Here is a 12934-nt window from a genome sequence, read left to right on the forward strand (position 1 = left end):
GACCAGGAGGCTGAGGGCACCAGTATTTTAAAATTCTTAAGATATTAGAAAACAAACAAACAAACAAAAAAAAAATTCTTTTTAAAAGTAGGCATTTATTTTGAGCTTCAGTGCTCTCTGTGAGATTTTTGGAGAATGTTCTAAATAAAATAACGGATCCTTGAGGTACATATATTGAAATTTCATGTTGAAGTTCATGACTCATGAATATGATGCCATTATTTTGAGGACAGGAAGGTATTTATTGCAATATAAAATTGTACCAATATATATATATCTCTGGTGGGAAAAAAAAAAAAAAAAAGTGTTTTACATTTTAAAAATAAAAAAGATGAATCTCATGACTGTTAAGTCATGTCTTGGTCATATTTTGTTCTTATTTCACCCCAAAATAAAATATTTTTAATTATTTTGAGTAAAGAAAATGAAACCTATTTATAAAACCATTATTTATTTTAAGCACAGCTGTATATTTACATCATATTATTTATTGTACTGAATTTAATTAACACTGACTAAATTTTAAAAATGTGTCCATGATCATTCAGTGTATTACATTATTAAAAATGAGACTTGTAACAGTAAATGTAAACCGTAATGAAAATTGTGGGGATATAAACTTAACTGTTATAAAAAAATGAAATACATATATTTATATACCTATGATTTTGGGGTGAAATATGACTTTTCTTCATGAGATTCACTCAAAATGACTATTTCTCTTGGCAGCAGAGTCCTGGAAGACTGTGCAGGACAATCAGATACTTTGAGATACGTTGTATGAAGCAAATGACCACTCCAAAGCTTTATCAAGCCATGCTATCATGATCTAGAGGTAAGAAAAACATTTCATCGCTTTTAAATCTCCACTGAGCATTATGAACTTCAATTTAAAAAAAAAAAATAAAAAAAAAATACAATGATCGCAAGCAAGTTCTGCATCTTGTTTGCATGAATCAAAACTTTCCCCTGAACAGCAGCTGATGATGCAGAGAAAAAAAAATAAAAGAGGATGCTCATACAAACAACTTTGATTCAAGTTTTCAATCCATTTGCATTGTGTTTCAACATGATTTCCCAGCAGTTGGAATGAAGCACCAGCAGCCCTTTGTTTTGAAGCTCAGTCCTCATATGGGTTATGAGATCTTCTCGTAGAACAGGAGGTAGGCTTGGGAACTCTGCACTTTGGCCTCTGTAACCGGGTGAACGCTGCTGTCGCTGACGTGGAACCATGATCCTTTACTGGCCTCAGCGTTACCTGCTACGAGAGGATGATTGGACATGAATAATAATCAAAATGTCACTTAGTTTCCAGCTAAATGCAATTTGATTAAAAAAGTTATTGATTTTCCTGCCTCCAATATTACTGCATGTTCATATAAATTCATAAAGCTCATCGAAATCTCAGACTCAACAGTGCTGATACTCACAACCAGCAGCCAACCCGTTTTCTACGTAATTGTGCATGGAGGGTCGTGATTTAACGTAGGCCGTGTAGTGTCCGGACCGCATGGTACCGCTGTGCTCCACTATGCCATAAAGACTATACAGCACTTGCGTCTCGCCCTCCTTCACACCCTAAAAACACAAAAAGGGTTTGATGCACTGCTCATCTGGGAGTTTTAACCAGTTTTGTGTGAGTTTACTGAACCTAGAACACAAGGAATGGCGTGAAAATAAAGCTGCACGATTAAAAGTTAAAAGATCGCAATCTCAATTCAAACACCCACGTGATCTCATTCCTAAATGACAATGATTTAACTATGTCTATTAAACCTTATAGACATAGTTGAATAGTATGTCTATCATACCTTGAATAGATATGAAACAGCTTCACAAACAGTCTTTTCAATCACACAGTATCATTATTTCTGTTACAATAATTTAAATTATCACAGAAGTACTGGAAGAAATGTTTATAGTTTGGATATAAACACTGATGTCTTCGGTAGCCATTAAAATATGAAATGATGTGAATTTGTACATTTTAATGTGTTTGAAAGACAAAAGCCTTCCCAAGACAGTAATATGTGGTTAAATGACTGAGTGATAATTCAAATAATAATTACTGTGTTTGTCAGGAGCTGATTAGATATGCAGTGTTTCAATGCTGAGAAAACACTTGTTAAAAAGTTAAACGATTTCTGTAATTCCACTGATTAAATGCTGTGTGGGTCTCAGTTTTCAGTGATTTGCTCATGAATGGCTGGTCTGTGTGCAATTCCAGAAACCTGGAAGACCTTCTGAATGTATATGTAGTAGACTTTTATAGAAAGGAAAATTTAAGAGATAAAAAAGTAGTAGTAGGGAGAATCAATGAATTATGAATAATTTACTGCCATTGTGAGAATAGCATGTTATCACGTAATCAATAGAAAAGTAACTGTAGTCTGATTACAAGTATTTCAAAATGTAATATAATCTAATTACAAGTACTTAATTTTTGTAATCTGATTACATAATCTAGATTACATGTCATCAGTTACTACCCAGGCAAGCACTGTCATTACGCCAGTGGCGACAAGTTACTGTAAGTATTTGTCATTAAATCTTTCATTCAAGAGATTTGTTCAAAAACGCTGTTTCATCCAGTAATGAAACAAGTCTTTATGATTGAGTCATTGAATCTTTCATTCAAACTGAATTAAAAATAAGCAATGTATTCAAATTAAATATTTTTTAAATAGACTGCAGCAGTTCATATTTTGTCAGAACCTCTAGTACACGAACCTCTCTATTTGAAACAAACAAAAAAAATTCTCAATTCATCCACAATCATGCCGCTCTACGTGAAAACAAATGTTCATTCGCTCACCTTGCAGTTTAAAGAGCAGAAAGGAGCAAGATCCAGGATCTGAGGAAACTGCACATGTCTGTTCACCTTACAAACACTGTATCCAACCTACAAACAAATAAATGACAAAATAATGCAGATTGTAAATGCAGATTTCTTTGAGTTTATCAGTGTTGTGAGGTCTGGGACAGGAGAAAAAAGGTGTTTTACCTGCTGGAATCTCTTCAGGTGGAGCGTGAGCACTGCTGGAGGATGAGAGATCAGCATCTGCTTCAGTGCATCTCTGTAAACAGCTTTCTTACCACCTGAATCATGACAAAATCAGTTTAAAAACACTGCTGTCACAACTGAGGTTTATGACAAACTTTAAGTTTTATGTTCAATAACTTTAAAATATGGTTAGACAATATTAAAGGACATTTTAATGTATTTTTAATATAGCAATGGGATGTTAGAAAATAGCTGAAACATTTATACTGCACAATATTTTCTGAACGTGCACTAAAAAAACAAAAACAGTACAACAGTATTTTCTATTTGCTAGGCAAATGGTTTTTGAGTTGATGAAAAGCTAATAATTAAAATGAAAAGTAACACTAAAACTAATAAATGGGGCTCCACAATTAAATGAAATAAAACTAAAAGCAATATATCTTATCAAATCTAAGTGTGTGTTATTTTTATATATATATATATATATAGTCTGACAAAGAAAAAGACTGTTAATATAGTAAATAATGTAAAAGTACCATCTGAGGCTTTAGGTCCAGACTGGCGTTTTGTACAGGTAACACACATCAGCCTGTTGTTCTCTGTGAGATGTTCCACCTCAGTGAACTGGTAAAGACAAGACTCCACCGAACACTCCTGCTTCTCTGGCACCTCCCTGGTGGTCAGTGCGTGAAAAGCAAGCTCAGGGTCCTGATTCACCACAGTGTATTCTTTATCATCACCTGAGACGTCATCTCCATTCTCCATCTCACATTCTGGAGCTGTTTTTAGTGACATAGTATTCAGTTCTTCTACTAATAGATCCTCTTCAGCACAAAGCTGATCAGCACCATCCTCCTCCTCCTCAATTTCATTCACATCTTCCACTTTGTCTCCCTCCACAGACACATCTTCAGAGGTTTGGTCTTCGGATAAGGCAGTGAAACGGTTCTTGCCAGCAGTAGCATGTTCTTGCTCGGGTTCCTCATCATCTTCATCCTCATTTTGTGAGTGTGTGGGAGGTTTCTCAAGGATCAAATGCTCCTGGCTGTTTTTAACTGTTTCCACATCAGCACTGCCATTTACTGACACACTCTGATCAGAGCCGTCTGCTGGATCGATGCTGCTAGCTGTGCTCTGATTGGTCAGAGCGTCCAGACTGACTTTACCACCCAGTTTCTGCTGCCGTCTCTGATTCTACAGATACAAAAGCCAAAAAATAAGCGTATTGCACATTGTCTGGCTTCTACTTGATATTGTGGGGAAAAAAAAGTTACTGGAATATATGTAGAAAACATGCAAGGAGAATATCAGTCATAAAAACTAGAGGGCGCAGACTGAAAACTTTAAAACGAAAATTAGAAATGTTGCAATAAACTGAAATAAGTATAAGCTGAAGCTCTAAAATTAATAACTGACCGGTTATCAATATCAATAAAAAACCAAAATAACATTATTAAAAAAAATAATAAAATGACAAAATGACTAAAAATTAAACAAAATTAACAAACAAAAAATATAAAAATAAAAGCTAATTGAAAATGTTAATAAAAATGTAATAAAACTAAAATAATACTAATACACACATAAAAAAGAGTAATTGTCTATTATCCACTGCCTAGGCTGTTAGTGGAGTTTGAAAGACAAAAGGGAGCTAAAACATCTCTTAATCTACCAAAGAAATTATTAATAATTAATAGCAATATGTTCGCAATTTAATCCTGTCTCATATATATATATATATATATATATATACACACATATATATTTTAATGAAATGAAATTAACATTTATTTTACATAATATTTACAATATCAGCCATTTATAATATCAGCCAAAGCCATTAACAATAAAACATCCTGGTCGATACACATAACATAGACGTAATTACAAACTTTATTGACCATCTGAACCAGTGTGTGTCTTTACCTTGGCTTGTTTCTTGGCCTGTTTCTTGGCTTTCTTCTGCTGGTACTTGCTTCCTGTTCCTGTAGACATGTCTTCATTCCCATTGACCAGAGATGTTTTGCTGTCTCGATCTCCATCATCACTGACGCTGCTGCGATACTGAGGGGTTTTCTTCTGATTCTTCTTCCTGTAGGCCTGGAGGAGACACTCAAATCAGTTCACTTCCCCAGAACATGCTCACACTTTACAACAGCAACTATGAGCATTTAGCCAGAAGGAAGAGCCAAAGTGTTTGAAGGAGATATATGAATCCTACCTCATCAGCTACTGGAAGAGAAAGATCCAGAAACATCTCTGTCACCAGAGACACAGTTTTGCACTCTTTACACATCACCGTGCTGCTCATCTCTCCACCAAACACTCGGTCCACAAAGTTCTTGTGTGCACCGTTTTTCTCGTACTCTGGTGAAAAAAGATGCGAGAGAAAGTCAAAGTTATTTATTTAATATTACTCATGATTAAAAAGTTTGGGGTTTCACCATGCCTTAATCATTACATTATAATTAGTGCTGTCAAAATTAATGCGCTAACGCATGCAATTAATTTTTTCAGTATAAATATTTAACGCAATTAACGCAGCATCCGTTTTTTTTCTGTCATCCTTTAGCTAGCATTACATTATATGATCACGCTATCATTCATTCAAGTGCGATAAGACTCAAAAATAACTTAAATCTGTACTGGCGTGTTGTCTGTGAATCTCCTGTCTGACAGACACACATGACTCGTGCACACAGAAAGACGCTTCAGACAGTGCTGGCCGCAATCAGTTCTCTTTCACACTTGAACGGACAGAAACACACAAAAGTATACCAAAATGCTTTGTTGAGTATCCTCGTAAGCACAGTCTTAAATGAGTTAAATAAAGTCTTAAATGACCGTAAAGAGTTGAGGGGACATTGGATGTGTCAGATCCACGTCATGTGCTTCAGGTCTTAAAGTGACAGCAGCCTAATAAACCTGCTGCTGTCTGTCATTAATGTTAATTAAAGAACAAAAGACAAAGAGAAAATCATTCACTTAATTAAAAAAAATTAATCGATTGACAGCACTAATTATAATATATTAATTGTTGTTCTGATAATCTAATAATGACTTGTACCTTTAAGAACCTTCTTCATCTGCTCAGCCTCTAAGCTTTTGCCAGAGTTTTTCAAAGCCTCCAGAATTCCAGAATTTACTCTCTAATACAGGAAATAAACAATCAGGACTCAGTTAAATTAAAATGTCTCAAACATCCCTTAATCAAATGAAATGGCAAAGGAAAACAATATGAGTTCATCTATGTGCTGATAGAGGTCCATACTTTCACTTCTTCTGCCCTCATGCCGTCCAGAAGGTACCGGAGCAGCTCCTGACTGTCCTGCTGCTGAAAGCCTTTAAAGCGTGGAGCTCTATGAACAACAGATAATAAGTCTCTTAATAATTAATTAACTACATGTACTTTTTATAGAGTTACAGTTTAGGGTTTGGTTTAGTTACTTGTAATTATGCACTGTTATTTACTGTTATTACTATACCTCACCTTAAAATAAAGTGTTACCTAAATCAGTATAACAGAACTTTCCTCTTATTATATGAGGCTGCTGTGCTGGGAACATTTTTGTGTGGATACTTACTTTTTACACACTTGTGTGAAGAGTTCTTTAGGGGTCACAACACCTTTCTTGGTCTCCTGGATTTCATTCAGTAACTGACACATAGCCAGCGTGAGCGACCCGGGCCTTTCCAGCTGGATCTGAAGAGATTCCTGAAAACAAAATGTGAAAATGCCCTGTTAGATGAAGATTTATGCATAAACTGAGACAGAGAAGAGCATAATGAGGCTCAGCATTAGTACCAGCTCAGATGACAGTGCAGGTATGATGGTGAGGCAGCTCTTCTCATCCAAAATCTGGTTCAGCAGTTCTCGCAAATACTGCGTCTGAGATAAATTCTGAGAGGGAGATGCAAAAGGGTTTGCAGAGCTTGTTTACATGCAGCAATATGTAGCGTCTCAAACTCTGACTCTTACCTGCACGACTGCATTGAAGAAACATGTGTTGCCCAGATTACTGAGACCCCTGACGCACACAACACCAGAGCTTCCTGCTGCTGCTGCTTTCTGTCTTTTGGGACTGTCATCATGCTTGGAGTTGCTCTTCTGGTTCTCCTTGTTCTCTTTCTCTTCATCCAGTGTTTGCTCTGCAGGAATCTCTTCCTTCTTACATTCTGCAGAGTATGCAGGCAAAATTTATGCTTTTTTTTTTTTTTTTTTTTTTTTTTTTTAACTGAAACTAGTGCCTTTAGTAAACTAATTTCAAAATACCCAAAATAAAGATGTCTAGATATATTGATAATATCACTAAAAGGCATTTCAAAAGATATAGATGCAGCTTTCTCCCTACATTAAGACAAATACATATTTTAAAACAAGGGCCTTCAACGATTACAGTTTACAGTGAAAACATGCTTTAAAAAGAAAAAAATTGCTTGAATGTAACTCCACATCCTTGCTTCATTTAGTATATGCGGATGCATGAATATGCAAATTAATCCCCGCCTCCACTCAATAACAACAGCTCGGACTACCTGATCCACTTGGTCAACTTAAGTAAATGCTACACAATTGCAAGTGGAAATACTGGTTTAATTCAGCCAAATATGTTTGAACCAGAAACTGATTCAGAAGCAGAACAGGAATAGTGAAATACAAATCTACGAATTGATGTATCAGAATGGTAATGCGTCTCATGTTTCGCTCTCTACAATGTCAGACACATAAGGTTAATTCATATGATTAGCCTTTGGCTTGACTACGTTATTAAACAGCTAATAATGTGTTGCTAATGGTGCACAAACAATGTTCCCATTTGCCATCTCAGAGTCAGACAGCTGCCTTCAAAAAAATCAGAATCCTTAGAAATGCTTTGAACATTATAGAAAATGGAGAAAGACACAGAGTTCATAAAAACATCATAATATACATCATATACATAATTCACCCACTATGCTTTGTTTACCTGATTTTTCCTGTCCCTACTTAAAGGTGTTCTTGTGCTCACTGTGGAAAAGCCCCACCCCACACACTGACAGGACTGGTTACATGTTTGTGGTACACTGCAGTTTTAAAAGGGACCTATTATGCAAAATTCACTTTTGCATGGTGTTTGGCTATAAATGTGTGTTGGCAGTGTGTGTACACAACCACCCTATAATGATAAAAATCCACCCACTCCTTTTTTTTTAATCCCCATAAATCATAAGCAGTGTCTCTGAACAAGCCGTTTCTAGATCCCTGGCAATGTGATGTCACATTAACCACAGGCCCCGCCCACGAATGTTGACAGACACTGCTGTTTTAACATAGAACCGCCCTGAGCGAGTTCACAGCAAGTTGTACAGTCCGCCATTGCTGCACTGAAGAGAATGTCTCCCAAGCGTTTTAGGTGTTCTATAACTGGATGGATTAATACACATAGCTCTCTCCATTTACTCCCAAAATCTGAGCCACTGAAGATGAGGTGGATTCATTTTGTTTTCGAAGAAAATGCTCCCTCAACTCTACCGAAATTCATTTATGTCTGCGCGAATCATTTCACACCGGACTGCTTTGTGAACCAATGTCAATACAAAGGGACAATAAAAAACATACAGTCTCCAGAGTGACACTGGATACAGCAGTAATGAAGGTGAGAGCACTTTATTACAGTTCATTAGAGTTGATTTACAGACATAAAGGTTACCAGTTTATTAACCACCACCCAAAAAGGCATAAGGTCTTTATATATTTGTTTACTGCTAGTTGTAACGAGTGTTTCTGTGTACTTCACTGTGTATGCTGATGATAATGCAAGGGAGAGAGAGAGTTTATGGATAATATTTTAATGCACACTTGCACTGTGTTTTATTAAGCTCTTAAGAGATTTTCTAGAGTGAAAACAGACGCTTCATCTTTTGTGTGAAGTACAATAAACATTATAAAACTAATCGGTAAACTGGCTTGTACTAATATAGTAATTAAACTAAACTACACCTGTTCTATCTCCATACAGCATATATTCGCAGTTTCTGTCATTATAGTGTGTCCTGAGTGAATCCTGACGGGGGAGAACGAGCTCTTGAAGCTCCGCCCTATTAGGCCGAGCACAGCAGCTCATTTGCATTTAAAGGGCACACACTGAAACGGCGCGTTTTTGCTCAACCCCAAAAAGTGCCAATTTTAACATGCTATAAAAAATTATCTGTGGGGTATTTTGAGCTAAAACTTCACATTCACACTCTGGGGACATCAGAGACTTATTTTACATCTTGTAAAAGGGGGCATAATAGGTCCCCTTTAAAGGGTTAGTTCACCCAAAAATGAAAATTCTGTCATTAATTACTCACCCTCATGTCGTTCCACACCCGTAAGACCTACATTCATCTTCAGAATATAAATTAAGATATTTCTGATAAAATCCGATGGCTCAGTGAGGCGTCCATTGACAGCAAGATAATAAACACTTTCAAATGCCCAGAAACGTACAAAAGACATATTTAAAACAGTTCATGTGACTACAGTGGCTCATCCTCAATGTTATGAAGTGACGAGAATACTTTTTGAGCACCAAAAAAAAAAAAAAAAAAAAAAAAAAAAAAGACTTTATTCAACAATATCTAGTGATGGGCAATTTCAAAACACTGCTTTATGAAGCTTCAAAGTTTTACAAAACTTTTGTTTCGAATCAGTGGTTCGGAGCATGTATCAAACTGCCAAAGTCACACCCTCCAGTGGTGAACCATTGAAATTTCACACCACTCATGACATAACAAAGCCTCATTTACTGAAATCACGCGCTCCGAACCACTGATTCAAAACAAAAGATTCGTAAAGCTTCGAAGCTTCATGAAGCAGTGTTTTGAAATCGCCCATCACTAGATATTGTTGAATAAAAGTTGATATTTTGGTTTTCTTGGCACACAAAAAGTATTCTCGTCGCTTCATAACATTAATGTTGAACCACTGTAGTCGCATGAACTGTTTTAAATATGTTTTTAGTACCTTTCTGGGCATTGAAAAAGGAAATGATCTTGCTGGCAATGCAGGCCTCACTGAGCCATCGGATTTTATCAAAAATATCTTAATTTGTGTTCCAAAGATGAACAAAGGTCTTACGGGTGTGAAACGACATGAGGGTGAATACTTAATGACAGAAATTTCATTTTTGGGTGAACTAACCCTTTAAGGAGAATATTCTCAGCAATGACGAATTTGCACATGTTTTTTTCTAAAAGCATATTAAAACACCACATAGACATATAAAGAACAATAAAAACTTGATTTTCACCACAGGTGGTCTTTAAGTTAATAATAAAATGTAGTTAAGAAGCTAAAGTTCAGCTAAATGTTTCATTGTCCCTTCCAAATTGAAATGTACTGACTGAGTAAAATGAAAATGTAAAGTAGAAGCATATGACTTTATACAACGATTGTATTAATGGCTTTGCAAAGTAAATCTCACAACAGTTGTAAAAATAAATGAATACTTTTTAATCCGGGCTTAAAATGAAACACTAACCCCTGGTTTCACACACAAGGTTTAAGCCTAGTCCCAGACTAAAATGCATGTTTGAGCTGTTTTAACTGAAAGCAACTTGCACTGACATATCTTAAAATATGTCACTGCCATTGTTTTGTCTCAAGATCCAAACATAAGCCTAAAGGTGATGATACACGGGGCAAACTTTCAGCAATGTTGCCGGGCAACGCCGCCGAGTGATGACGCTTGGGCACTTTCCCATTGAGAATGGGAAACAAATTTTGATCTAAATTATCCAGATAGAAATTTTTTGCCCATTCTCAATGGGAAAGTGCCCAAGCATCATTGCTCTGCGACATTACCCGGCAACACTGCTCAAAAAGTTGCCCCATGTATCATCACCTTAAGGCCTGGTTTCACAGACAGGGCTTAGATTAAGCCAGGATTAAGCCTTGGTTCAATTAGGACATTTAAGTAGCTTTTATAAACGTGTCTTAGAAAAAAAAACATTACTGGTGTGCATCTTGAGACAAAACAATGGCAGTGACATATTTTCAGATATGTAAATGCAAGTTTCTTTCAGTTAAAACAGCTGGGAATAGGATTAAGCATTGTCTTTAAAACCAGAGGTAAATTTTACACAACAGGGGGTCTATTTTATCTCTCTATCCATAGAGGTGTTATTGACCTCAAACAGGTTTAAGCTCCTGTTTTAATCTATTCATTTGTCGTAACACAAATGATTCTCACAGTCCATAGTGCATCTTCTATCGGTCAAAGATTGTGACTGAGAAAATATCAGAATCAACCGTCAGCTGTGAGCAGATCGTTTGTCTGTTTGAAAATTTAATAATAGATTTTAAATATTACATAGTATATTCTGTTAATATTATGCACAGAAATACATGTTTGTTTAAATCATGAGCATCAGCCACTACAAAAACAACAACAAAAAAAAAAAAAAAAAAAACACTGTGTAAGTGGCTGTGAAAACTGTCTGGCACCTACTTTTGTTAGAGTTCCTCTTGCCAGGATCTGTCAGCACTTGTTTTCTTATGTTTTTGATCAGCTGTGCCAGCTGCCCTGTGCTGGAATACTGAACTTCTTCATCACAGATGTAACACCTTGACGACACCAAGCAGAAGGTAAGTACTCTGAACACACAAACCCTGCCACATTTCAGTGAGGATGTGGATGTGTGTCACTTACCAGACACTCCAGACGTCCAGGCTGAGCACTAAACAGTGTGGCTCGGATCGAGGCGTCTCAAAGTGCTTCATCGCATGCTGATTCTCTGATCTCCCGCAGCCCTGATGTGGATCACAACATTGTTTATGAGCAGCTGGCCAATAGCAATGTCATAAGTCACCTGATCACTTACTCTGTGGCCGCATTTCAGGCACATCCACAAAGATGGACTTTCTCTGTCAGTTTCATCCTCTGAGATCTGGTTTTCAACAGGCTTGTTCGGCTCACAGTCTTGGCACGAGCTCAGACTCAGATCGGACTTCTTCAGTAAGCCGTTGTCTATTCCTTTACGGATGTGAGTGCAGGAAACCTCTTACAAAGCAACGGGAGAATCATGTGTGAGGTTTCATTATTAAAATCACTGGAAGCATTTCATTGTCACACATGTACCTGGTGTCTCAATGCTGCTGTCTGCTCTAGGACTTCTAACTTTCCCCTTCTTTTTACCCATTTTGGTTTATTGAAGAGCACCTGGGTGGGGTTTTAAAACATGAATATTAACAGGCATAACAGTACATTATTATACTTTTATTATTACAAATAAACACCAGTGATGTGATGACAGGAGGTCGTTTATGAGTGTGTCAGCAAATACAGCTCACTAATACGAAATGTTTTAAGAAAAGTAATAAAGTCAAATCAATTTAAAGATTAAGTCACGAATAAGTCATGAATATTTCCGTTTAAACCGGTGAAAATACAAATAAACTGCGACAACTGTTGTTTTCAGATGAAAAACGTGACACAAACAGTTTAAGTAAACTTACGAAGCCACCAAAATCATTTAAAACTCTGTGAACGGAATTACAATCATCCAATTTTCCGTAATGAAATCATTTGTAGCGAAACAAACTGCATTAGAACATCAGTGTAAAGCATGTTCACCAACTGCTCTGAGTATTTCCGGGTGACGCGCGATTCCGTTGAAGTTTATTTCAGAATAAGAGTCTGACTGAATTTTTCGTCTTTTCTTGTCAAGTCTGACCCATCTTCTAGTGACTACACTTATTAGAAGAACATAAACAAATATAGATATACATACAAAGGCTACAAAAAAAAAATGTTAATTAGACTAGATTTATGCTCAGAAAATATATTTCAATTCCTTATTTGTGGATATCTTTGAGACCTCTTTCTCCTTATGATTTTGTTGCTCTGTGGCCTGCACACCTAAGAATTTGCCATTATTATTTTATTAAGATATTTGTATTTA

At 36.4% G+C, this 12934-nt stretch overlaps 1 protein-coding gene across 3 annotated transcripts; it reads right to left on the minus strand.

Moving 5' to 3' along the window:
* Window positions 1-144: 144 nt before the first annotated feature.
* Window positions 145-12668, minus strand: usp16 (ubiquitin specific peptidase 16). 3 transcript variants are annotated; one of them, XM_051863903.1, is made up of 17 exons: window positions 12607-12668; window positions 12112-12192; window positions 11855-12033; window positions 11683-11783; window positions 11482-11597; window positions 6987-7183; window positions 6813-6908; window positions 6592-6722; window positions 6279-6366; window positions 6075-6156; window positions 5229-5374; window positions 4934-5107; window positions 3544-4201; window positions 3005-3099; window positions 2816-2902; window positions 1431-1578; window positions 145-1261 (listed from the first exon to the last, which is right to left on the minus strand). In XM_051863903.1, exons 2-17 carry the CDS (start codon window positions 12170-12172, stop codon window positions 1137-1139), a joined length of 2484 nt encoding a protein of 827 aa, XP_051719863.1. In that variant the 5' UTR covers window positions 12173-12192; window positions 12607-12668; the 3' UTR covers window positions 145-1136. The 3 variants fall into 3 exon arrangements, with proteins under 3 accessions (XP_051719863.1, XP_051719864.1, XP_051719862.1); XM_051863904.1 differs by having other exon boundaries at window positions 145-1258; window positions 12489-12656; XM_051863902.1 differs by having other exon boundaries at window positions 12489-12655.
* Window positions 12669-12934: the final 266 nt, after the last annotated feature.

Source organism: Ctenopharyngodon idella, chromosome 15 (assembly GCF_019924925.1).
Source record: "Ctenopharyngodon idella isolate HZGC_01 chromosome 15, HZGC01, whole genome shotgun sequence".
NCBI lineage: Eukaryota > Metazoa > Chordata > Actinopteri > Cypriniformes > Xenocyprididae > Ctenopharyngodon > Ctenopharyngodon idella.